At 42.1% G+C, this 26,225-nt stretch overlaps 1 protein-coding gene across 1 annotated transcript in view; it reads right to left on the bottom strand.

Moving 5' to 3' along the window:
• Positions 1-7,452: 7,452 nt before the first annotated feature.
• LOC311248095 (kelch-like protein 10) overlaps positions 7,453-26,225 on the bottom strand; it is a gene marked incomplete at both ends in the record, with an annotated part of 39,293 nt that continues 20,520 nt past the window's right edge. The window contains 3 exons of the mRNA XM_084339047.1: positions 7,453-7,622; positions 7,737-7,770; positions 9,047-9,533. Coding sequence (XP_084195173.1) covers positions 7,453-7,622; positions 7,737-7,770; positions 9,047-9,533 — 691 coding nt within the window. The remainder of the gene's footprint in view (positions 7,623-7,736; positions 7,771-9,046; positions 9,534-26,225) is intronic.

The following is a 26,225-nucleotide window of genomic DNA, read 5'->3' as shown; positions in this document are numbered from 1 at the left end:
ACAGTCTTTATAGTAGAGGTTCAGTATCATAACTTTATGATGGTTTAGTAGCAGTACAGTCTTTATAGTACAGAGGTTCAGTATCTTACCTTTATGATGGTTTAGTAGCAGTACAGTCTTTATAGTAGAGGTTCAGTATCTTACCTGTATGATGGTTTAGTAGCAGTACAGTCTTTATAGTACAGAGGTTCAGTATCATAACTTTATGATGGTTTAGTAGCAGTACAGTCTTTATAGTACAGAGGTTCAGTATCATAACTTTATGATGGTTTAGTAGCAGTACAGTCTTTATAGTACAGAGGTTCAGTATCTTTCCTGTATGATGGTTTAGTAGCAGTACAGTCTTTATAGTACAGAGGTTCAGTATCATAACTTTATGATGGTTTAGTAGCAGTACAGTCTTTATAGTACAGAGGTTCAGTATCTTACCTTTATGATGGTTTAGTAGCAGTACAGTCTTTATAGTACAGAGGTTCAGTATCTTACCTTTATGATGGTTTAGTAGCAGTACAGTCTTTATAGTACAGAGGTTCAGTATCTTACCTTTATGATGGTTTAGTAGCAGTACAGTCTTTATAGTACAGAGGTTCAGTATCTTACCTTTATGATGGTTTAGTAGCAGTACAGTCTTTATAGTACAGAGGTTCAGTATCATAACTTTATGATGGTTTAGTAGCAGTACAGTCTTTATAGTACAGAGGTTCAGTATCTTACCTTTATGATGGTTTAGTAGCAGTACAGTCTTTATAGTACAGAGGTTCAGTATCTTACCTTTATGATGGTTTAGTAGCAGTACAGTCTCTTCAGTGCAGAGGTTCAGTATCATAACTTTATGATGGTTTAGTAGCAGACAGTCTTTATAGTAGAGGTTCAGTATCTTACCTTTATGATGGTTTAGTAGCAGACAGTACAGCCTTTTTAGATTAGATTAGATCCACATTTATTGTCATCATACAGCACAAGTACAGTACAACCAAAACAGGTTTGGCATATGACCAGAGTCCAAATAACATGCTACGTTTAGCGAATTTCCAAGTTTTTAAATATACTTGCTTCATGTACAAGGTTCTGCATGGACTTGCCCCCTCCCCCATTGAATGAGTTCATCCAACAAAAAGGAGACACTGGCATTGCCACCAGGGCCATCAGTAGAGGGGACTGTGAGGTGCCTTTTCGGTATACTACCTTTGCAAAAACGGTGTTCTCTGTTAAAGGTGGTAACTACTGGAATAACCTACCAGTTGCGATTAGAGAGTGCCCCACATACTCCATGTTCAAGACCCATCTTAAACTGCGTCTCAAGGCAAACCAGAACTGTGATCATTTTTAATCTAATTTAGTAATGTAACTTGTTTTATTGTTGTTTTTATCATTGATTGTCACAATGCTTTTACCTTAAGCAGGCTATTTATTTATTGAAAGAGTTTTTTACGTCTCCTGTTTAGGGACTACGGGTGTAAATTAGCTCTTGCTACAACCCTGCATGTCTACATTTTGTATTCTGTACTTGATGTTCATTGACGTGTGTTGCCCCTACCAAATAAACGATCAAAACAGGCAAAAGTAATATAAGTGCATCGCGAGTGGCTCAGCAACCTCTGACCAGCTCCTTCCCACACGAACGGTTTTCTGAAGCCTTGACAACAAGACAAGGGAACAGAGAAAGAATAAAGTAGTCACCAACCAAACATTCCAATCAATTAGCAGTGACAGCAAATTGACAGCACAGTGACAGCAACCAGTGGAGAGTACCAATCAGTGACAACACAGGAATGTGGGCGTGACAACCTAAATGCAAATACCAACCACCAGGTGAAAACATTCCAGACCGACAGCTGGGTTCCCGCGAGAGGGAACCCAGAACGTTACACATAGTATCTACAGGTATGTAAAAATTGTATTATATGCAGTTATATACAGACAGATGTAGATAAATATATGTACAGTAAATATAAATATATGTATAGTGTAGCCCCTTTTACCCTGGTTGAATTAGAGGGCAGGGCCCTAGGTTCTTTATGAAATACAATACCTAGCTCTTACTAATCTAATAATACGAATATACGAATATCTGTTTGGGATATAACATCAATACATTTAAAATAGAAATGATCAAGCCAGACACTTAACTTTAAATATAAAAATAATCTGTATTGAACATGTGTTATATATTACATACACCGTGTGTATATAATATATACACATTACAGAATAAAGAAAATGTTAGTTAATAAATAAAGTATTGTCTCAAACTCAAAGGCACCATGTGCTCAATATCAAAAAAGGAAAACAAAATAACAGAGCTATTACTCTGTACTCAGGTTCAAACTCAACTCAAAATCCAAGCACTTTTGTCCTAAATGTAAATGAAAACCATATATCCAAAATAGCATTAATGATACAGCCAATCACAAATTAAATACCATGTACAATAATACAATATATTATATACAATCACATTTACATATACCTAAGCCGGCATCTAATAAACAAAAACAAACAAACAAACAGAAATCCCCGTTGCAGGCCTGATTGATGGGAAACTCACAATCCCATTTAATCTTTAGCTCTAACGAGCCAAAGTACTCATGGTCCGGAGTCAGTGTTCAGGGGGGGGGGGGGGGGGGAGATCACTCAAAAACATATCAGATCTGAATTTCAAAGATACCCAGCGTACAATATGGGTTTAACACAGCTTCACGATGGGGTCTGGAAGCTCGGAGTTGCTAATAAACATTTTAAATCATTTTCATAAAACGAGTGTACTCACAGAGCGAACCTTGGCAAAATGGCTGGTGCGTCCAGCGATCACTGCGCTCCCTATCGGTCCCTGTTGGTCATTACAACAATACACAGGAGACGCGCTCAGCAGATTCTACCCTGTAATGGCCTATAGGTAATGACCAACAGGGACCGATAGGGAGCGCAGTGATTGCTGGCGCACCAGGCATGCGACAAAAGAAGTTGCAGAAGGAGAAGACGCCATCTTGCTGCCAGAGTTCGCTGTGAGTACCACTTGTGTTTCCTAACAATGTTTTAAACTGTTTATTAGCAACTCCGAGCTTCCAGACCCCATCGTGAAGCTGTGTTAAACCCATATTGTACGCTGGGTATCTTTGAAATTCAGATCTGATATGTTTTTGACACACTCCGAGCCCCGCGATCACGCTTGGTTGTTGTTTTGCTGGGTGATCGCAATGAGAAAATAAGTGACTGCGGTCACAAAAGCCCCAGGCTTGCAAACCGAAAGTCACGAAAGGGGCTACTGGTAGCACAGACCGCTATCCGGTCTCGAAGTCTGTACAGGCCCTGGTAGCACAGACTGCTCTCTGGTTCTCTCTACTGTAGTGGGTTTCCGGGTTAGCTACCCGGGGCCTGCTACTGTTTACCTAGCTTAGCCAGCTAGCCTAAACACCCAGTCCGACGTGGAGCAATTGATTGGGAATGCCTATCTAACATGCACAAATACCCCGACGTCACATATAATGTTCAGCATGAGTCCTAGGCCAGAACACTTGATACACTATACAACTGGATAACTTAGCAATGGTCTGTCAAACATTTGCACACTCTTCCACCTGCTTCTCTCTTCCTCACTCTCTCTCTGGCTCTCGAGAGCTCAATCACCACACCTGGTTAACCCAGTCCCATCAACTGTGACTTTTCTCCTGATTGGCCAAGCCACAGTTCACAGTTCACATAGACAGGAGTACTACATATTACCCATACATGAAATAACAGGTATATGTAGAACATATTACCCATAGGTAAATTATAATACAATACAAAATAATAACATATATTTATATAAGACAACAACTTGGTTTATATTAACAGGATAACCACTGGGTTAATATTACCAGGGTTAGTTAATATTACCAGGGTTACAATAGGGTATGGGGCGTGACAAAAAAACACAGATGAATAGTAGGCTCTAAGCTTACTGAGGGTAGCAGGGTTAAGAGCTTCTGTCTGGTTGTGTAGGTACTGAGGGTAGCAGGGTTAGTAGCTTCTGTCTGATTGTAGGTACTGAGGGTAGCAGGGTTAAGAGCTTCTGTCTGATTGTGTAGGTACTGAGGGTAGTAGGGTTAGTAGCTTCTGTCTGGTTTTGTAGGTACTGAGGGTAGTAGGGTTAGTAGCTTCTGTCTGATTGTGTAGGTACTGAGGGTAGTAGGGTTAGTAGCTTCTGTCTGATTGTAGGTACTGTGGGTAGTAGGGTTAGTAGCTTCTGTCTGATTGTAGGTACTGTGGGTAGTAGGGTTAGTAGCTTCTGTCTGATTGTGTAGGTACTGAGGGTAGTAGGGTTAGTAGCTTCTGTCTGGTTTTGTAGGTACTGAGGGTAGTAGGGTTAGTAGCTTCTGTCTGATTGTAGGTACTGTGGGTAGTAGGGTTAGTAGCTTCTGTCTGATTGTGTAGGTACTGAGGGTAGTAGGGTTAGTAGCTTCTGTCTGATTGTAGGTACTGTGGGTAGTAGGGTTAGTAGCTTCTGTCTGATTGTGTAGGTACTGAGGGTAGTAGTGTTAGTAGCTTCTGTCTGCTTGTGTAGGTACTGAGGGTAGTAGGGTTAGTAGCTTCTGTCTGATTGTGTAGGTACTGTGGGTAGTAGTGTTAGTAGCTTCTGTCTGCTTGTGTAGGTACTGTGGGTAGTAGGGTTAGTAGCTTCTGTCTGATTGTAGGTACTGAGGGTAGTAGTGTTAGTAGCTTCTGTCTGCTTGTGTAGGTACTGAGGGTAGCAGGGTTAGTAGCTTCTGTCTGCTTGTGTAGGTACTGAGGGTAGTAGTGTTAGTAGCTTCTGTCTGCTTGTGTAGGTACTGAGGGTAGTAGGGTTAGTAGCTACTGTCTGATTGTGTAGGTACTGAGGGTAGCAGGGTTAGTAGCTTCTGTCTGCTTGTGTAGGTACTGAGGGTAGTAGTGTTAGTAGCTTCTGTCTGCTTGTGTAGGTACTGAGGGTAGTAGTGTTAGTAGCTTCTGTCTGCTTGTGTAGGTACTGAGGGTAGCAGGGTTAAGAGCTTCTGTCTGCTTGTAGGTACTGAAGGTAGCAGGGTTAGTAGCTTCTGTGTGCTTGTAGGTACTGAGGGTAGCAGGGTTAGTAGCTTCTGTCTTGTTGTAGGTACTGAGGGTAGTAGTGTTAGTAGCTTCTGTCTGGTTGTGTAGGTACTGAGGGTAGCAGGGTTAGTAGCTTCTGTCTGGTTGTAGGTACTGAGGGTAGCAGGGTTAGTAGCTTCTGTCTGCTTGTGGTACTGAAGGTAGCAGGGTTAAGAGCTTCTGTGTGCTTGTAGGTACTGAGGGTAGCAGGGTTAGTAGCTTCTGTCTATTTGTAGGTACTGAGGGTAGCAGGGTTAAGAGCTTCTGTCTATTTGTAGGTACTGAGGGTAGCAGGGTTAGTATGGCCCGGCTTCACTATCCAACGTAAGTGAATGGTGTAGTGAATTCACGCCAAATAGCTATTTTGATTGGATTAGAGGCTATTCTAATTGCACACCCGGGAGGCCCGGCTTCGTTTTGATTGTCAGCTTTTACACCAATCAAGTCAAGAGAAGATCCATATATGGGCATTATGCGAGTGCCGTGACGCAGGGATTCCCCTCTGCAAGCATCCAGTTTACGGAGGAGACCAGACTCCAACAGATCAACAAAGTGGACAGCGCTGCTCAAGCATGCAATTATGACTTTTGAAGAGAAAAGGATTATTATTGCAAGAGGACGTCCAACTCCCAAACTTGTTGCCGGACAGCGGCGTTTGACTGGCACAGATTAGAATGAAGACATCTGACAAAGTCATCGCAGAATTCACAAAGAATGATCGGAGGATGGACTTCATGTACAAATAAGGTAGGAAGTGTGCGTATTTTGAGCATTATCTTGTCAGATTCAGATTTCTTTATTCACCATATTGTACAGGTGCAAATGGAACGTGATTTGACGTTTCAGTGCATGATTGATTTTTTCACAAATAGGAATAACATAATAATAATAATGATAAATAAATAAGTGCAAAACAGGACAGAACAGTGAGACAACAATAAGACAGTAAAGTGCAGTGGTAGGGGACATTGTGGTATTCACTGACCTTTGGGAAGTATTTTGACATGTACATGGGTACCTTAGTCGTGTAGTGTATCTTGTAGACCAGGCCCATTGCAAGTTGCTGTACTCTGTCGTCTACTCTAAGCCATCCTAGGTTGTCAAAGTGGGCAGGGGTGAGGTAGGTTCTAGGAGTAAGGTCAAGCAGTAGTCTGACCAGTTTGTTTTGAGATGTTTGTAATTTAGTTTTTAGCGCCTTTGAGGTGCTTTGGTACCATGAGGTGCAAGCATAGTCGTAGTACCCTTGAATGAGTGCTCCTCATTCAATGTTCAATGATTTAAAGTGGCCAAACATTACAATATAAATACTAACTGGATAGTTGATGATAAACATTTAATTTCATTATCTGAAATATTATAAAATCTTTAAGTCTGCTATAAGCCATTATCCCTTTGTGTGTGATTATTATTGTCTCACAGTAGTGTGTATATATGTGTGTGTGTTTGGCTAAAGTGGATAGAAAACACAGTACTGTGAAAAAGTCTTAGGCACCCAAGAGTTTTTATATAAATTGTCTTACAGTAGATTATTTTATTTTTAATAAAAATAAAAATTATTAGTGTGTCAGTAGACTACTCTTAGTACATTTTTTGAAACTTTTCATTTAATAATTTTTTAAAGCATCTTCATGGTTTAATGCAAACATATGTTGCAGTGACTATTATAATCATCATATTAGTGTGACTGTATGCATCAAAGTTACTCCAAGGTATTTACTACTAGTGCCTGTTGTCTTTAACTGTAGTGTCTGTCTGCCGTCTTCATAACCACACTGTGTCTGTACTTCTTTATTACATTTTTTTATCTCTCCCGTCCTCCCCAATTTTTTAACTCACCAGCCACTACTGACACACACATTGGGGGATGTTTTAAAAATATATTATAATATATTTGTGCTGCCGCCACTGCTATAGACCCCTCACTATAGACTCCTCACTATAGACCTCTCACTATAGACCTTGCCAATTATTTTTACCATATTTTTTATTTTACCTCCATATAGAGAGAGTGATCTCCAATCTGCTTGGGTTGGGGTGCAATTCCTAACAGGCTCAACCATATGGATAAAAGTTCCCATATTATGTGCATTACAAAAACTAAAAACAGATATTACATTACATTACACAAACTAAAAACAGATATTGTCTTAATTACTAGAAGAAAGAAATGCACCACCTTTGGCTGATAGTAATTTATCCATTTCTTAGGATTTCTTTTGGTCTAATAAATGTTTAAGGTTCTTAGATGGATCCCCCCACTGCCTCCTCCTCCTCCTCCTCCTCCTCCTCCTCCTCCTCCTCCTCCTCCTCCTCCTCCTCCTCCTCCTCCTCCTCCTCCAGGGGTCACAGCAGGGGTCACTGCAGGGGTCACTGCAGGGCGCCACGGGGAGTAGCGTACTGGCACATGTTAGGCAGGCCATGGATTATGCAGCAGCTTAGGCCACAGCGCTGGATCTCCATGTCCTCTGCTACAGTCCACCTGTCACTGCTCTGGTCGTAGCGCTCCGCGTTGGAGTTGTTGTTGAAGCCATTGTAGCCTCCGACCACGAAGAGCAGGTCGTCCAACACCCCGATGCCAAAGCTGATGCGGGGGGTGAGCATGGCGGGCAGGGCGCGCCAGGAGTCAGTCAAAGGGCTGTAGGCCTCCGCACTACGCAGGTCGTTTACACCATCAAACCCTCCAACCTGAGGACAGGACACATGAGAGGAATGTTTTAGTGTGTGGCTCAGGCAGGCAGACACTGTATTAATCCACTTAGGGAAATGAGGGCGTCACAGTAGCATTGCAAGTCAAATGATACATATCTATAAAAATATCTAGTATAAATGTGCACCTACCACATAGACTTGTCCTCCATACGCAGCCACTCCCACTTCCCAACGCCTGCTGCTCATGGGGGCGATCAGAGTCCACTGGTCGGTGTCTGGGCTGTAGCACTCAGCTGTGAGCAGACACTCCGCCCCATTGTGGCCACCACAGATGTAAACCTGTAATAAGAAAGAATATTCTAATTTAGTTCATATATTCCAATTTATTTCATTCTACTTTAATTGTCTGTTAATGTTGATGCACGAAAGGACCCAGACACATTTTTTGTATGTGCAAGCATACTTGGCAATAAAGACATTTATGATTTCTGATCTAATGTTCCTTGGGTTCATCTACCACCCTGTGTTCCTCAGTTCCACCCACCTTGCCGTGGAGGGCTGCTGCCCCTGCGGCGCTCCTGTGCTCCAGCATGGGTGAGATCAGTGTCCACTGGTTGGTTTCAGGCTCGTAGCGCTCGGCGGTGTTCAGTCGCACGTGTCCGTCTTGCCCTCCCATGGCGTAGATACAACCATCCAAAGCGACCACGCTGACGTAACAGCGGCGTGAGTGCATGGAAGCCGCCTGCAGCCATCTGCGAGTGACAGGGTTGAACCTGCTCACACTGTTCAAATTCTCTCTGCGGTTTGTGCCGCCGACGCAGTAGACCAGACCGTGGAGAAAAGCGGTGCCGTGGAATCCCCGGGGAGTCTCCAGCTCAACACTCACATCCATCCATCCACCGGCTCGGATATCGTAAGCCTCCATGCCAGGCTCGAATATCGTAAGCCTCAGAGGACTCCAGCCTCCGATGGCCAATAGGACCTCCTGGCGCAGGCGTGGGCGGGTCAGGGGGTTTGGGAGCCAGTCAGAGCCAGGGGGGTTCAGGACGCTGAGGATGAGGGCCCTGCAGTCGTGGCTGTCCCTCACCACAGGGTTGTTCTGGACGTTGTTCAGGACGTAGTCAGGCCTCATCAAGCCCATGCGAACCTGGGAAGAGACAAGCAGACAGCGGGTACAACTTAGACAGCGGTTGTAGACGGTTTCACTGGAATTTTGTTGGTAGGGAACAGTTTGGACCCAAATGTTTGAGAACCACTGTACTAGGGAACCTAGTGTTGTTTTAATGTAATGCACAGTAATACAATTAGTTACCTTGGGCAGCAGCAAATGGATGTGTGTTTTACGCTCCTCACGGGAGTGGTCGATCCAACGGAGGACGGCCTCGAACACCGTCTCCTCGTTCTTCACGTTCAGGTCATCCCTCTCAATGATGTCCACCAGTTGCTGCAGGGACAGTTCCACAAACTCTTGTGAGACGCGCAGCATCTCCTCAAATTGGCACACGATGAAGAGATGGGCCTTGTGCCTCAGGTCAGGGCAGTAGTAGATGTCCGCAAACCTCCAGATGCCGACACAGTTTTCCAGAGACAGCTGGCCCTCTAGGAAATCACAGCACGCTCCTTTTATGCCAGTGACGAGAAGCTGGTCTGCAGCCACCAGAAGCTCTTCCACGTTATCTGCTGTCACCGGCACAAAGCGTGTGTAGGCGTACTCTATGATGAGCTGCATCATACCCGGGGACACCCCAGGGATAGTGTAGACTGCTTTCTCTGAGTCGCTCCAGCGAGTGAAGAGTGTTCTGTGGGATGCAGAGTATAGAGATATCTGATGAGTAAACAGTAAGCAACATTCTGTCCTGTGTACTAATATATTTTCACTGTAGAAGTATAGGGTCTTAGCACAGTAGAAGTATAGTATATTTTTACAGTAGAAGTACAGTATAGTCTCTGTTTACAGTAGAAGTACAGTATAGGGTATTTTCACAGAAGCATAAGGTCTTTTCACAGTAGAAGTATAGTATATTTTCATAGTACATAGTAATAGTAATGTTATATAATATAATGTAATATAATAATAAAGTATAATATATTTAGCTCCCATTTGAATAATATAGATATTATGTCTAAAAACATGACATTCTTTAGAAGTCTTAAAATATATTTTTTAATTTAAATTAAAATAAATGTAAAATAATAATAAAGATATTTATAGGGATGCACCAAATATTTGGCCACCGAACATTATCGTCCGAAAAATGGTTAAAAAAGGCAAATAAATAATAAAATAGGCAATAAAATAGCAAAATTAGATAGTAAACAATAAGAAAAATTCTTATAGCACTAAAATATTAAAAAAGAACAAAATAAATGTATTAGAAATAAAGAAAAATAAGACAATAAAATAAAGATAATAATTAATTACAGTATAGTATCTTTTTACTAACCAAGCTAACCTGAACCAAGCTAAACTTACCTGAAATAATCACTGCAGCCACACAGGAGGGCCTTGTGGGCATTCAACTCAGTGCTGTTGACTTTAATAACCACATCACAGAACCTTCCCTCCAGACACAGCTCATTAAGGATTGTACAGGACATGGCGCCTGTTTCCTTTTCCATGTGGTGATTTTAAAATGGTATCTACAGAATATAGTCAAGCTTACAGACAAGTAGCCGGAAACAACAAGTGAGATCTTCACTTGTCTTCTGCGATCTGAGATCTTCTGGGAGAATTGTTGAACAGATACACAAATGTTCTAGAATGTTTGATTATAACATCATACTGTGACATCACAAATGTTCTAGAATGTTTGATTATGACATCATACTGTGACATCACAAATGTTCTAGAATGTTTGATTATGACATCATACTGTGACATCACAAATGTTTTAGACGTTTGATTATGATGACATCATACTGTGACATCACAACGGAACATGTTTGAGTTGATTTGAATAATATAAATAATATGTATGATATAATATTTGAAGAGTGACAGGCGTAATGGGAAAGTTAAGAGTGCGGAAAGGATGACAAGAGGAGCAGAGAAGAAGGAGACAGAGACGATAGTAATTCAGTTTGAAGATGAGAAGATGAAGAAGATTGTAAACTAGATTGTAGTTAGGCAGCAATACGCCGAAGGGTGTCTAGACTGCCGGAAATTCACAAGAAGAAGAAGAAGAAGAAGATATTAGGGCTGTCCCCGACTAAGGATTTGTATAGTGGACTTATAGTCGCTGTAAGGGCAACCGAACAACAAAAAAGATGCCAGTGAGGGAATGGGTAAGAAGCTCTTTCCAACACGTGGTGCTTGTTGATAGTAAACCAGGTCCTCCCCTTGAGTGCATTTAACGATTTTTATTTTCTCTTGCAAGGTGGAAAAGCAAAGCATAACATAAACTCGGTGCTTAAACTGTAACTTAAACAAGTAAACCAGTGTTGCAAAATAAACCTGAAAATAACTCAAAACTACTGAAAACAAACAAAACATGCACGTTGAAAAAACTGTGTGGCTTCCCTGTGACGATTCCCCAATTCCCTCCCGCTGCGCACCTGTGACACGCATACAAATAGGCTGTGCCCGAGAACATCTGAGCCCCGCCTCCTATGCCCACTGCCCAGCTAATTAGTCAAGACACCTTCACAATAACACAGCACCTTCATACAATAAAGTAACCACAGAAAGATCATCAAATTGGCTACAACAGTCGCCAAAATTAGCTGATAAAAAAAGAAATAATAATAATAATTATAATTTCTTTTCTTTTTTTTCATAGTCAACGAATGACTATTAGTCGACTATGAAAAAAAAAAATGAAAAAAAAAAAAAAAAAAAATAAGTATATAATTCTTTTATTTTATAAAAAAAATAATTTGACTGACTATGGGCTAATTTTGGCGACTACAAGTCGACTATACAAATCCTTAGTCTGGGACAGCCCTATATTATATCATACATATTATTTATATTATTCAAATTAACCAAACATGTTCTGTTGAGATGTCACAGTATGATGTCATACATAGTCAACTATAAAAAAAAAAAAAAATGAAAAAATAAAAAAGTATAATTCTTCTTTTTTGTATCATTCCATTTGGGCTGTGGGGGTGCTTAATGTCTGAAGGAGTCGACGGAAGGCTTCTTGTTCTCTGCGAAAGCATGAAATTGGTCCACTGATGGATACATCTTGATATTTGTCTATAGTCTAGTGCAGGGGTGGGCAATTATTTTTCCCGGGGGGCCGAATGAGCAACTGAAAATATGTTGGAGGGCCGGGCCAAAATTCCAAACTCAATTATGCATAATATACATTTTATTTCTATATAAAAAGCAGTAAATGGCATTGTTTTGACCCCTGGTAAGAGTGTATGTTATTATTTGGCAATTAAAAGGTGAGGTTAGCTTTCAAAAATATCATTTATTCAAATAGAATTTATTTCCAAAATGATAAACAAAATGTGAAACATTAATAACAAAGGGCATGTATGAAAAAGTGCTATACAAATAAAGTTATTAGTTTGAGTTTTATATACTATTGAAACAAGGATTTTCTTAGCTTTCTAAAGACATCACATCATCTTATAGCCAAAATAAACAAGCCATGTCACTGAACTGTGTAAAGAAGTGTCCCAGTAGCCTTTTTTACTTTACATGCCTATATTAAACATTTAATGTTTTCAGACCTGTGCAAAAAAAAGAAAAAAAATATCAAGTGTCCCATTTCACTTGTTATATAAATCCAGTCTCTGTTGAGCTTTAACAAGTCCATCAAAGTCAGGTTGCATGTCTGAGGTGGAGATGCGAAGCACAGCTGCCAGATGTTCATCAGTGAGAGAGGATCTGTACCTGGACTTGGTAAACGTCATGACTGAGAATGTCTGTTCACATATGTAGGTGGATCCAAAGAGAACCAACATCTTCTGAGCATGTCTCCTCATGTTTGGAAAGTTCTCCTCCTTGAGAGCAGAGTAGAACTCTAGCAGTGATGCTGACTTAAAGTGCTCTTTCAGTAGTGAATCAGACTGCAGGTCAATGAGTTCAAGCTGAACATCAGTGGGTGCACTATCAACACTGCAGGTAAAGGGAGAGGAAACCAGCTGCATTTCATCCTCAACCTTTTTGAAATCTTGAAAACGCCTTGAAAATTCATCATGCAGTGCTCCCAACATGGATGAGTACCTGTGCCGGTAATCAGCTGATGGTTTGACTTCTTTCAGGGTTTTCATGTGTTTGAGATTGTTGCTGCCTAGTTGCCTTGAAATTTATCTAGTTGCCTTGTTAACGGGTACCGTTCACATTTGAACCGATACGGTACCGGTACCTGTGAATTGATACTGGTACCCAACGGTACCTTTTTTCTGTACTTTTGTCTCTAAAAATGTAATCTACCTACCTCAGTTGTGAAAAAAGAAATCCAAACTTCAAATAACCACACTTTCCACCGTTTTCGGCTTGCCCCAACTACTTTGTTGTTGAATCAAGTCAAATCCTAGGTAAGCGTATATTGTGCGTGTGAACGTTGACACAAAAAAAAAAAGAAAAAAAAAAATTTAATAAAAAAAAAAAAAAAATTATCATGTAATCTTTCGCGGGCCGGTCAGAATCATCCCGCCTGGGCCGTACAATGCCTAGGTCTGGTCTAGTGTGTTCATTAGATGGGTGAAATCTGATTGATTGATTGATTGAAAACTTTATTAACAGAATGGGTACAATATACAGTACAGCTCAATACACACAATTGTTAAGGGGATGCAGACCAGAGAAAGACTTTCGTCTTGTTTACATCAGGGTCCCCCATTTTCAATTCATCCTCTTTATATATTATAATGTAATATAATAATAAAGTATAATATATTTAGCTCCCATTTGAATAATATAGATATTATGTCTAAAACATGACATTCTTTAGAAGTCTTAAAATATATATTTTTAAATTTAAATTTAAATAAATGTAAAATAATAATAACGTTATTTATAGGGATGCAGTGCAGATACCAACATCAATACTGTGCTAAAGTTTGACCAAAGTAGAATTCCCAGGTACTGAGGGTAGCAGGGTTAGTAGCTTCTGTCTGATTGTGTAGATACTGAGGGTAGCAGGGTTAGTAGCTTCTGTCTGATTGTGTAGATACTGAGGGTAGCAGGGTTAGTAGCTTCTGTCTGATTGTGTAGATACTGAGGGTAGCAGGGTTAGTAGCTTCTGTCTGATTGTGTAGGTACTGAGGGTAGCAGGGTTAGTATCTTCTGTCTGGTTGTGTACTGAGGGTAGCAGGGTTAGTAGCTTCTGTCTGATTGTGTAGATACTGAGGGTAGCAGGGTTAGTAGCTTCTGTCTGATTGTGTAGATACTGAGGGTAGTAGGGTTAGTAGCTTCTGTCTGATTGTGTAGATACTGAGGGTAGCAGGGTTAGTAGAGTCTGATTGTGTAGGTACTGAGGGTAGCAGGGTTAGTAGCTTCTGTCTGATTGTGTAGGTACTGAGGGTAGCAGGGTTAGTAGCTTCTGTCTGATTGTGTAGGTACTGAGGGTAGCAGGGTTAGTAGCTTCTGTCTGGTTGTGTAGATACTGAGGGTAGCAGGGTTAGTAGAGTCTGATTGTGTAGGTACTGAGGGTAGCAGGGTTAGTATCTTCTGTCTGGTTGTGTAGGTACTGCGGGTAGTAGTGTTAGTAGACTCTGATTGTGTAGGTACTGAGGGTAGCAGGGTTAGTAGCTTCTGTCTGGTTGTGTAGATACTGAGGGTAGCAGGGTTAGTAGAGTCTGATTGTGTAGGTACTGAGGGTAGCAGGGTTAGTATCTTCTGTCTGGTTGTGTAGGTACTGAGGGTAGTAGTGTTAGTAGACTCTGATTGTGTAGGTACTGAGGGTAGCAGGGTTAGTAGCTTCTGTCTGGTTGTGTAGATACTGAGGGTAGCAGGGTTAGTAGCTTCTGTCTGGTTGTGTAGATACTGAGGGTAGCAGGGTTAGTAGAGTCTGATTGTGTAGATACTGAGGGTAGCAGGGTTAGTAGCTTCTGTCTGGTTGTGTAGATACTGAGGGTAGCAGGGTTAGTAGCTTCTGTCTGGTTGTGTAGATACTGAGGGTAGCAGGGTTAGTAGCTTCTGTCTGGTTGTGTAGGTACTGAGGGTAGTAGGGTTAGTAGCTTCTGTCTGGTTGTGTAGGTACTGAGGTTAGCAGGGTTAGTAGCTTCTGTCTGGTTGTGTAGGTACTGAGGGTAGCAGGGTTAGTAGCTTCTGTCTGATTGTGTAGATACTGAGGTTAGCAGGGTTAGTATCTTCTGTCTGGTTGTGTAGGTACTGAGGGTAGTAGTGTTAGTAGCTTCTGTCTGGTTGTGTAGACACTGAGGGTAGTAGTGTTAGTATCTTCTGTCTGGTTGTGTAGATACTGAGGGTAGTAGTGTTAGTATCTTCTGTCTGGTTGTGTAGACACTGAGGGTAGTAGTGTTAGTATCTTCTGTCTGGTTGTGTAGGTACTGAGGGTAGCAGGGTTAGTATCTTCTGTCTGATTGTATAGGTACTGAGGGTAGTAGTGTTAGTAGCTTCAGGTACTGAGAGATTTCAGTCACGGCAAAGCATTTCCACCCACTCAGGAAAGGAAATGCGACTACATAATGTCCAGCGCTGCCCACACGGAACAAGCTCAACGCGGTTCCACCATGTGCCTTAAAGGAGGTGAAAATGACGGAACACGTCGACATTATAGAAAATGCACTTACCATCCTCTCCGGAGTCAGACGAGAAGATAGATACCAATTTCCTCTCCGTGCGTTCCGGTAGTGTAGCAAAGGTAGCCGCCTAGTGATTTTTGACAATTGGCGCCCAGACACTTACAAGACGCTACATACAATCATGATCATCTGACGAAAATAAGTTAACACAAATAGATACAATAAAAGACAGTAAACATTGGTGTTTCAGGGCATTACACCTATAGATTTTTCAGTTGAGGGGCTAACACTACAATAGCACCTCAATAGGGAGGTGTAGTGGTTACGTCATTGCCGTTTTTCGTGTTCCACCCTCTGTCCAACGCAATGTATTTCCCCATTGCCCATTTCTAAATAGTCTCGTTTAAAACAAATAAAGCATTAACATTTGCATGGTGTACCTTTCTGTGCTTATTCATCCACAATCTATAGCTCAACATGAAAATATTTGCAATTAATCATAAAAAGAAAATCGCCACATTTTATTTCAACCAAAAAATGCTTAAACAATAATGTTAGTGATAGAAGGGAACCCGTTTTGTGCAAAAATGGAAAGCTTTTCAATTTCCACGCGGCATAATTGTTACAATAGCCGATAATCCATTTTCCCAATAAATAAATAAATAAACATTTATTAAATAATCCCTAAATCCCTATACGGGTGGAACAACCAGTGACGTCAGACTACACCTCCCTATGGCCTCTACTGTGTTGGCTGGTTGTCAAGACAAGTGTGTTTTGAAAGCTGTGTGGCTGGTGGCATGGTGTGAGCCAGCGAGTGGGTGGGTGGGGCTTATCCTACCATGCGGTTTTATGGCTGTCATTGGACACGGTTGGATGACAGAGAGGGAAATGAGAAGAGATGGGAGAGAGAGAAAGAGAGAGAAAGAGAGAGAGAGAAATAGAGAGAAAGAGAATGTGTGTGTGTGTGTGTGGAAGAGAGTGTGAAAGAGAGAGAGTGAGAGTGAGAGAGAGAGAGACACACACCTGCACTATACTATCCCCCTCTGCCCCCAACAGAACTACAGAATGCATGAACCAGCTTTTAGCTGAACACTACGGTATGCTGCTCAAAGTACATCATCTCTTTTGTTTTGCACTGCTGTATTCTCATGTTTCTTATTTATTAGCTACTGCATGGTCTATACTGTACATGTTTCTTATTTAATATAGCTATCTCATGGTCTATACAATTATTTTTTATTTAGTAGCTACCTCGTGATCTATACATGTTTCTTATATAGTAGCTACTTCATGATTTATACATGATTCTTATATAGTAGCTATCTCATGGTCTATATACAATATTGACCTGTTATCAATACACATTTATAAAACGAGGCATATTTAGCCAAAATATGTTGCCAGAACAAAAAATAATAAAAAAATGCGCGGCCCCACTGTCACCTACCCACGACCCCACTTTGGGTCGTGACCCGTAGTTTGAGAACTGCTGGTCCATACACTAGTCCCATCACTTTCTTCAACCAATGCTAACAACTGAGCAGCTCTGTTTGTATTGAGTATGGAAGGGTAAACATTTTGAAAAAACTAAATGGAATGGTTTAACTTGAACAATCGGATATTGATTAATAAAATCCCCAAATCAATCTTTTAAAGGCGACATGCATTGCTATTCCTTGCACTATTTGGGCAACTTTACACAATTCCTGAGAGTCTATGGAACACATCAGAAAGTATTTTTTCAAGAAAATTCATTGTTTTATATTTTTGATCAAGTACTCAAAAGCATCATCTTTCAGCCTCAGGATTTCAGGTTATTTTTGGATGGGCTCCGCCCATAAGCGCTTTGAGTGAGAGTCACCCACAGTCTGCGACTGGCAGACAGAGAGAGAGAGATAGAGAGGGAGGGGGAGAGGGAGGGAGGGAGAGGGAGAGAGAGGGACACAGAGCATAAAGTTATCTCTCCACTGCTTCCCCACGTGATCCAGGTTGTGTGTGTAAATGAGTGTGCCACTGCTTCCAACCACGCGCGGTTTGTTTCCCCGACAGAAGCTCCTCCCTCTCTCTCCCTCCCTCTCTCTCTCTCCCTCTCCCTCTCCCTCTCTCTCTCTCTCTCTCTCTCTCTCTCTCTCTCTCTCTCTCTCTCTCTCTCTCTCTCTCTCTCTCTCTCTCTCTCTCCTCTCGCTCGCTCGTTCTCTCTCTCTCTCTCTCTCTCTCTCTCTCTCTCTCTCTCTCTCTCTCTCTCTCCCTCTCTATCTTTCTCTCTCCCTCTCTCTCGCTCGCTCGTTCTCTCTCTCTGCCTCGCTCTGTTTGAGGAAGTGAAGATATTTCCACTCGCTCTGCTGTCGCTGTCAACCTGTAGGACTAACTAACAAAGTTAGTTATGCAAATCAGTGCTATATTCACGTCAGCAATACCGTCAAATCAGAACGGCTTAGTTGAGTGAGGGAAGATCTCGTGAACTCGAGACTAGACTGATGAGTCAATATGGTAATTAGAGACACAGACCCATTGATACTAACCCCTATTGCTATAAAACAATGCTGAATACTGGAAAAAGCCATTTATAATGCATGTCCCCTTTAAATCATGCCTTTTTTCAGTGGATGTGTGAAGATTTTCACTAAACATGACGTCTAGCCTATAGCCGCCTGGCCTGGCCTGCCTCTGGTTTGCCTTGCCGCAAGTTTCAGCTGAACAACAATGGAAACTCAGTTGACCAAATTACATCTTTTGACAACAATGGCAGATGCTGGCCTCCTGAAACCAGCGGCAGCAAGCCTAATTTAATCAATATTTAATATAAATCAATTTGAATTGGGAACTTGTGAATCAAAATCTAATTGAGTGATCAGTGAAAATACCCGGTCCTACACTGAATGTATGAATGTGTCTAGGATGTTGAATGAGCCAGGTGCAATACAGTATGTCAGTTCAGTCAGTTCAAGCACATGTCCGGCTAGCTTAAATGAGCACGAGGTTAGCCTAGTGTAATAACCAGAGCTAATGTAGAGCTAAGGTAGCCAGGTTAGCCCAATGCTGTATATCTGCATAGTCAGCTAGCCAGCCAATGTACATGTTCCCTGCTTATTCACCAGTTTAATAGCTGTTCCTATCTCCTCCGTCACCGATTGATGATAAGTGTCAAAGTATTTGGCGAATTGGCTTTCTATTGATACCGTTGATGCCGTTATGAGTTTGCTAATGGCTGATAAGCTAGCTTCACTTAGCTCAGCCCCCGCCATGCCAGCTGCGGCACATGGAGAGCTCGTCTGTGTCTTGTCTGTTGCAGGCGTCGCCACGCCTCATACAGCAGCCCGCTTGCTCGCCATATCCGTAAAAAGGTTATGAAGTAGGGCGGTTAGGTGGCCGAGCGGAGATTGCGTTCGTCACCAACCCCGGAGCTGTGAGCTGGATTCGCCTGTTTGAATCCAGCTCACAGCTCCGGGGTTGTCACCAAGCTTGGCTGGCCGTCTGCACTAATACAATTGGCAGTATTAGAGGGTGGGAGAAGCTGGCGGGGTGGGTCCGGGTCGTTGTAAACAGCGACTCCTACAGTTCGGTCGGGGCGCCTGCTAAGCGCGGATAGGATCTAAGTGGGGTAGTGTGATCCTTCCACACGCTACGCTCTCTCAATGAGAATCCGCGCTGCCAGGTGAAAAGAAGCGGTGATTGGCTGGACGTGTGTCGGAGGAAGCACGTGATAGCCTCCACTCTCCCAGATGATCTGACTGTGGGGGGTAAGTGCGCAGCGACCAGGAAGGGACAGGGAATTGGCATACGACTAACATTGGGATGGGAGAAAATCTGAGGAAAATGGAGGGGGAAAAAGATCAAAAAAAAAAAAAAAGGTTATGAAGTAATTAACCTGTCGAAGTTCTTAATAAAAAACTAAAATATATCAAAGACTATAGAGGTAAAAAAGGTATGTTTTTCAAAGTTTATGAGAGCGCCGGTGAAACACGTCCCTACACCATGACGCCTGGCTCCGCCCCCCTTGTTGTCTTATTGTTATGATTTTATATGCTGTGTGATTTGATATGCCTTTTCTTTGCTTACGTCTGTATTTACACTCAACGTGACTGTAAATGGGGGAAGCCTCAGTTGCCTTTCGAATTTAAATAAAGGTTTGAAATTAAATTTAATTCAGTTTGGGGGTCATTGACACGTAAAAGGTTGAGCACCACTGGTCTAAATAGACCTATTAAATAAGGTTAGACTTACTGTAGGTAAACCAAATTTAGCCACTTTGACTTTAGAACACAAGCCTGGTGCAAAGGAACCTGCATATCAACCAAAAAATTGCATGAATACTGAACTTTACACACACTTACACTTGTTTAATGTAGATGTTCACTGGGCATTCTCTATTCTTTGAACAGTTAGGAAGTGCCTCCACTTTAGCGCAACTTGTCTTACCTCTATCTAAAGCCATCTATACAAGTTCCTCCTGTCAGGCTCCTCATTCACTTCCATTCATTTTGAGGACCAAGTCTAAATATAATACTTCTGAATTATAAACAAACTATATACAGCAATATTATTAGGTGTAATTTACACTTAGTCAAAGGTACTTGTTCTTTCAGCTAATGTTGCCATTTTCTAATGATCAGTAAATGAACTATTTCTCACTTGAGGTGTAGTTTAACTGTCAACTTTTCACAAAATGTTTAGAATCTTTCCTCCAGCAAGGCAGCAGGTAACCGTGGTAACCACTCCCCACAACATTCCATGCAGGGCAAAGATGCACAGCACACTCAAACCTATAACACATTCACTGGATCACAACAGGCTGGATAAGCTGGTCAGGAAGGCCAGTAGCGCGGTTGGGGTGGAGCTGGACTCCTAGCGAGGGTGGCGGAGAGGAGGAGCCTTGCTAAGCTCCAGGCCATCAGGGAAAACCCCTCCCACCCACTATACACTGACTTGGCTGACAGGAGGAGCATGTTCAGTGCTAGACTCACACTACCTAAATGCAGCACTGAACGGCACAGGAAGTCCTTCATTCCGACAGCCATCAGACTATACACTGCATCACTGTGCCTCACTGCATCACTGAGCACAGAGTGGCAGTTACCATCTCCTGGACTCTTACGTTTGACAACAGCACTGTGCAATATTACACCTACTGTAGACCTCAGTATATTTTTACTGTATTTATTTACTGTATATTTTATTCCATTTTATTCTACTCTTATCTTAGGCAATTTGATTTGATTTGTTTTGTTATTCTTATTCGTGACCTGTTCTGTCTAAATGTTTAAATGCTTAAATGTTGAGCGATTTGCAGTATCAAATTTCCCTCTGGATAATAAAAGTATTTCTATTCTATTCTATCTGCTTTTATTTTTCAAAGGAAATTAATCGTTGAGGACACATCAAATGCCAAAAACAAACACGTACATTTGACTCAGAATTGTCTGTTTTTTTTTTTTTTTTTTTTTATCTGCACAGCAGTAATTTGTTTATACTTCAGAAGTATCATATTTAGACTAGCTCCCCAACATGAATGAAGTGAATGAGGAGCCTGACACCTGGGAGGAAGGGTGATGTTGACAGTGGATGACGGGAGACGGCAGTGATCACTAGCTTACTTGTAGATGCACTTACATAAGCTAGTGATCACTGCCGTCTCCCGTCATCCACTGTCAACATCACCCTTCCTCCCAGGTGTCAGGCTCCTCATTCACTTCCATTCATGTTGGGGAGCTAGTCTAAATATGATACTTCTGAAGTATAAACAAATTACTGCTGTGCAGATTAAAAAAAAAAAAAAAAACAGACAATTCTGAGTCAAATGTACGTGTTTGTTTTTGGCATTTGATGTGTCCTCAACGATTAATTTCCTTTGAAAAATAAAAGCAGATAGAATAGAATAGAAATACTTTTATTATCCAGAGGGAAATTTGACACTGCAAATCGCTCAACATTTAAACATTTAAACATAGAGGTAAAACTGCTGAAACCTGACACGTTCTGCTAAAGTGAAATATCCCTTTAAATGTAGAAGTGTTTGGTGGGGCTTCTCACTGCCGGCTGCAACAGCACCACAGCATAGTACCACAGCCGATGGGAATCATTGGCTAGTGCAGGGTTCCCAAACTTTTCAGCTCGAGACCCAAAAGAGAAATTTGGTGTTTCCCCGGGACCCAAACTTACAAAAATACATCATGAATTGCCATAACATACATTTATAAACTACTGATAAAGAACACAACAAACCATGAATTTCCAATGTATATGAAATGTATTTATTTAATTATAAAAGTACATCACAGAAATAATCAGAGTGTAATGTTAAGTTGCTCACCACCTCATAACATACAATTTTGTAACACTTTTAAATGAACAAACATGTTCTACTCTCCTTTCTATTTCTCACCCCTTTTTCAACTCTCCATTTCTTACCCCCCCCCCCCCCCCCTCCGTCCCTCAACCTTAAACCCCAACATTGAGCAACATTCTGATTAATTTGTACTGACTCCTAACCTAGTTGTACAGTAAATGACCAAGTAAGGCTTTGTCAACATTCCAATGTACAGTGTAAAATGTGTGTGTGTCCCCTACCCAACCCCCCCCCCCCCCCCCCCCCCCACCTCCAATGTACAGCCCCCACCCAACCCCACCCCACCAACCTCCTCCAATGTACAGTTTCTACGCCAAATGTATATACACTCCTTTTCTGGACACTTTTGTATCACAAACAGTACTGTATTTGCAAATCTGATATGTCATAATGTATAGATGTAGCAGTACTGTCTATCTGTATGTCATGTATGTCATATATGTTATGATGAATTGAAAATGGGGGACCCTGTGGAAACAAGACGAAAGTCTTTCTCTGGTCTGCATCCCCTTAACAATTGTATGTATTGAGATGTACTGTACTGTACCCATTCTGCAATCTGTTAATAAACTTTTCAATCAATCAATTCAATCAAACTTATTAAAAAATTCGACTGAGCTGACATAATGCTAGAAGGGGTATAATATTTCATCTATGGCACAATGAATCTAATGAGAGGTATGTGGCTGGTTGACGTTTTCAACCAGCAGATCTATTCTGGCTTGCTTTTTGAAAGTGCTATTCTGAGGTCATGCTGAGCATTTAGTCTGTTTCTGTATTTGTTTTCAGGTACTAGAGTAGAAAACCCAGATTCACATAAGTATGTGGTGCCAAACTGAATCAACACATCTACAGCTTTTATATTTAAATTATTATTATTTATTTTTAAAAATTATAATTTTTTTTTATTTATTATAATTCTTTTTTATTGGCGACCCAATAAAAATGGGTCCCTAAGTTTGGGAAACGCTGGGCTAGTGAACTGGCCTACACAAAGTGCCATGCCTGTGAACTACCACTAGGGGTAGTTACTGTAACTGTGAGTGACTGACTGACTGACTGACTGACTGACTGACTGACTGACTGACTGGCTGACTGACTGACTGACTAACTGACTGACTGACTGACTGACTGACTGACTGACTGACTGACTGACTGACTGACTGACTGACTGACTGACTGACTGACTGACTGACTGACTGACTGACTGACTGACTGACTGACTGACTGACTGACTGACTGACTGACTGACTGACTGACTGACTGACTGACTGACTAGGTGACTGACTAGGTGACTGACTGACAAGACTGTGTCTATAATTTGCTTTGCATCCAAGAATTATAAATAGTTTGACAGGATGAGGTCATGCCAGGTGAAAGACTTGTTTGAGATTCCTCATCTCAGTGAATCAAAGAGGATGAAAGAGGATGAAAGCTGAAAGCTGTGGAGGAAGGAATCAGATTGTCGGCAGCAGGGAGCCATGATGAGGCCTAATTGTTTGAAACGATGGCCCTAACAAGACTCACGGTAGCTGGGATGACGTGAGCTCCCTCCTCCTCCTACGACGTCCACAGCATCTGCTCTCCTTCCTGCTAGAGTGAAGGACAATCGGCTGCACGCCGACTGGAGAGCTCGCGTCTATACGCTCGAGGGTCACCCTATACGCATCACCCGGCCTATGACGCTCTCCACCAGGGGGCTCTGTACTCGCGTCCACGTTGTCGTCCATGACGTAACTGATGATGGTGGAGTCGTCACAGAACTTTTGTAGGTGGCACTTGTTCGAGTTGTGGCCGAAGTCGGAGGAATAGAGGGTAAACAGGAAGGGTGACGGCACGGTTCCTTGGGGGGGGGGGGGGGGGGGGGGGCGCCGGTGTTGCTCACCGGCACATCTGACTGGCTGCCATGCAGTCAGACATACTGTGGTCTGTTGGTGAGGTAGTCAATGATCCAGACCACCAGCTATGTAGCCTGTATAGATATCGAATAGGTTACGTTTAGAAAGAAAAATATTTTCGTAAAAATGTCAACAATGTCACAGATCGAATAATACACTGACTAGCGCATGTCTTCACGCCGAGCTTTTACAGGATTATCAAAGACCCCAACCACCCCAACCACAAACTGTTTCAGCTGATGTGGCAGACGGTAGGTAGCGCAGCCTCAACGCCCGGACCAGCAGACTCCGGAACAGTCTTTCCCGCCAGGCAGTCAGAGACGCATGCATCCACTACAGCCATACTGTGATTCTTACACTGTGATTATTGTATTGTAAATTAGTGCTACATTCGATCATTGCTTATACACTGCTATTTAAAAAAAAATTAAATAAAAAATTGTATCCTCTTTTTCTCCGCCAGGTTTTTCTATTTTTCTCCCCATCCCAATTTAGTCATTGTGCCAATTCCCCCCCTCCCCTACCTGGTTGTTGTGCGCATGTTCCCCCTACTGGTCGGTACAAGGGAACCCTGAAGTCCACCACATGCTTCCTCCGACACATGCGGCTCTCTTTTCACCTGGCAGCGAGGACTCTCATTGGTGAAGCGTAACGCGTGGTGGGAGGTCACGCTGCCTTCACCACTTCCTGCCTTTCCTTTCGCTGAGCAGGCGCCGCCCAGACCTGACCTGTAGGCGTCGCTGTCCACAACGCCAGATCACCACCCTCGACTTCCCTCCCGCTAACTCAGCCAAACGAGTTAGTATGACGACCGGCCCAAGCCGCAGGGCAATGCTGACTACGGGAGTCGAGACCGTAGCCTCTTGCATTGGTGACGAGCGCAATCTCTGCTACGCCATCCGACCGCCCTTTTTATAAAATTTTTACTGGTTATTTAATTGTTGGTGCTGCGAGGCGGAGGAGCCAAGAACAAAGTAATTTCACTCCTCTACGCTGTAACAGTGTAGGAATCTGACCAAAACAAAAGAGTAAAAAAAAAGCGCAATACCAATTGGTAGTCTTTTGCATAGAGGTGGGTGTTTGACGGCATTACAGATTCTACCTTTAATGCGCTCTAAGTGACTCTCTGAGTTGAATGAATGAATGAATGAATGAATGAATGAATGAATGAATGAATGAATGAATGAATGAATGAATGAATGAATGAATGAATGAATGAATGAAAACTTTATTAACAGATTGCAGAATGGGTACAGTACAGTACAGCTCAATACATACAATTGTTAAGGGGATGCAGACCTGAGAAAGACTTTCGTCTTGTTTACATCAGGGTCCCCCATTTTCAATTCATCATAACATATATGACATACATGACATACAGATAGACAGTACTGCTACATCTATACATTTATGACATACCAGATTTGCAAATACAGTACTGTTTGTGATACAAAAAGAGTCCAGAAAGAAAAGAGTATATACATTAGGCGTAGAAACTGTACATTGGATTGGGTAGGTGGGGGTGGGGGGGGACTGTACATTGGAGGTGGTTGGGTGGGTGGGGGGGGGGGGGGGGTTGGGTAGGAGGGGTGGGTGGGGGGACACTGTACAACTGTTCAAACAACACTGTACATTGGATTATTGACAAGACCATACTTGGTAATTTACTGTACATTGGAGGGGGTTGTGTTCGGACATTTACAGGGGCCAGTTTCGAGTTGCAGTCTCCCTTAGGTGTTAGAGCTGCTACTAATGATTATATAAGTAATCGATTCATCCAACAATTGTTTCATCGATTAATCTGCTTTTCTAAACAATTAACCCCCCCCCCCCCCAATTATTAATTGGTTTATTTTTCTGACTGCACACCGTGATCGTTCCATGGTCTTTTGAGAGCTATTGAACAATCTTAGTGCTTTTGAATGAAATTATTCTGCTCCTTTTGTGTTTTGTGTCAGACTAGACGCTGTGGAACATTTTAACCACCACCAATGAAATGTGTCCAAGCATCGAAGCAGGGATTCTTAATCGATTTGTTGTAATTATTTTACATTTATTATTGTGGGGCACATATATTTAAATGTAGTAGAGAAGGGGGTAGGATTAAATACGGTTATGCTTCCTTCCTGCTCCTTGTCGGACAAGTTAACATTGTCTATTTGTTTTAAGTATTTTGGTTTGTTGTTGCTTTTTATAAATGTCTCAAATGTCTTATGTGTTCTTACTTTTCACACGTTAGAAAAAATAAATATTGAATTCAATTACATTTATTCATTAGATTCGGTCAACGCGCCCCTACTTTGAGTCCTGCGGCGGACCCGCTCCGGTGTCACGGAGGCCTGGCGGGTGACGTGACGCCGGCTGTAGTCGACGGCTACTGTGATATGCCGCGCCGTCCACGAATATATCTAATGAAGAGTCATTTCTTTCTATAATAATTCCACGAGCACGACAGCTCCAAAAACCATGAAAAATGTGCGAACGCAAACAGGAGGAGCGGCGAGGGAGTCGGAGTGCCGTCTGATTAATGTCGCGAGCGTCAACCGGGGGGGGGCTTCCCGTCGTCCTCTCCTAACCCT

Source organism: Notolepis coatsorum (genome assembly GCF_963971535.1).
Source record: "Notolepis coatsorum genome assembly, contig: SCAFFOLD_122, whole genome shotgun sequence".
In the NCBI taxonomy this organism is placed as follows: domain Eukaryota; kingdom Metazoa; phylum Chordata; class Actinopteri; order Aulopiformes; family Paralepididae; genus Notolepis; species Notolepis coatsorum.
Note: the sequence above shows the minus strand (reverse complement) of the source record. Positions and strands in the feature narration are given on the sequence as shown.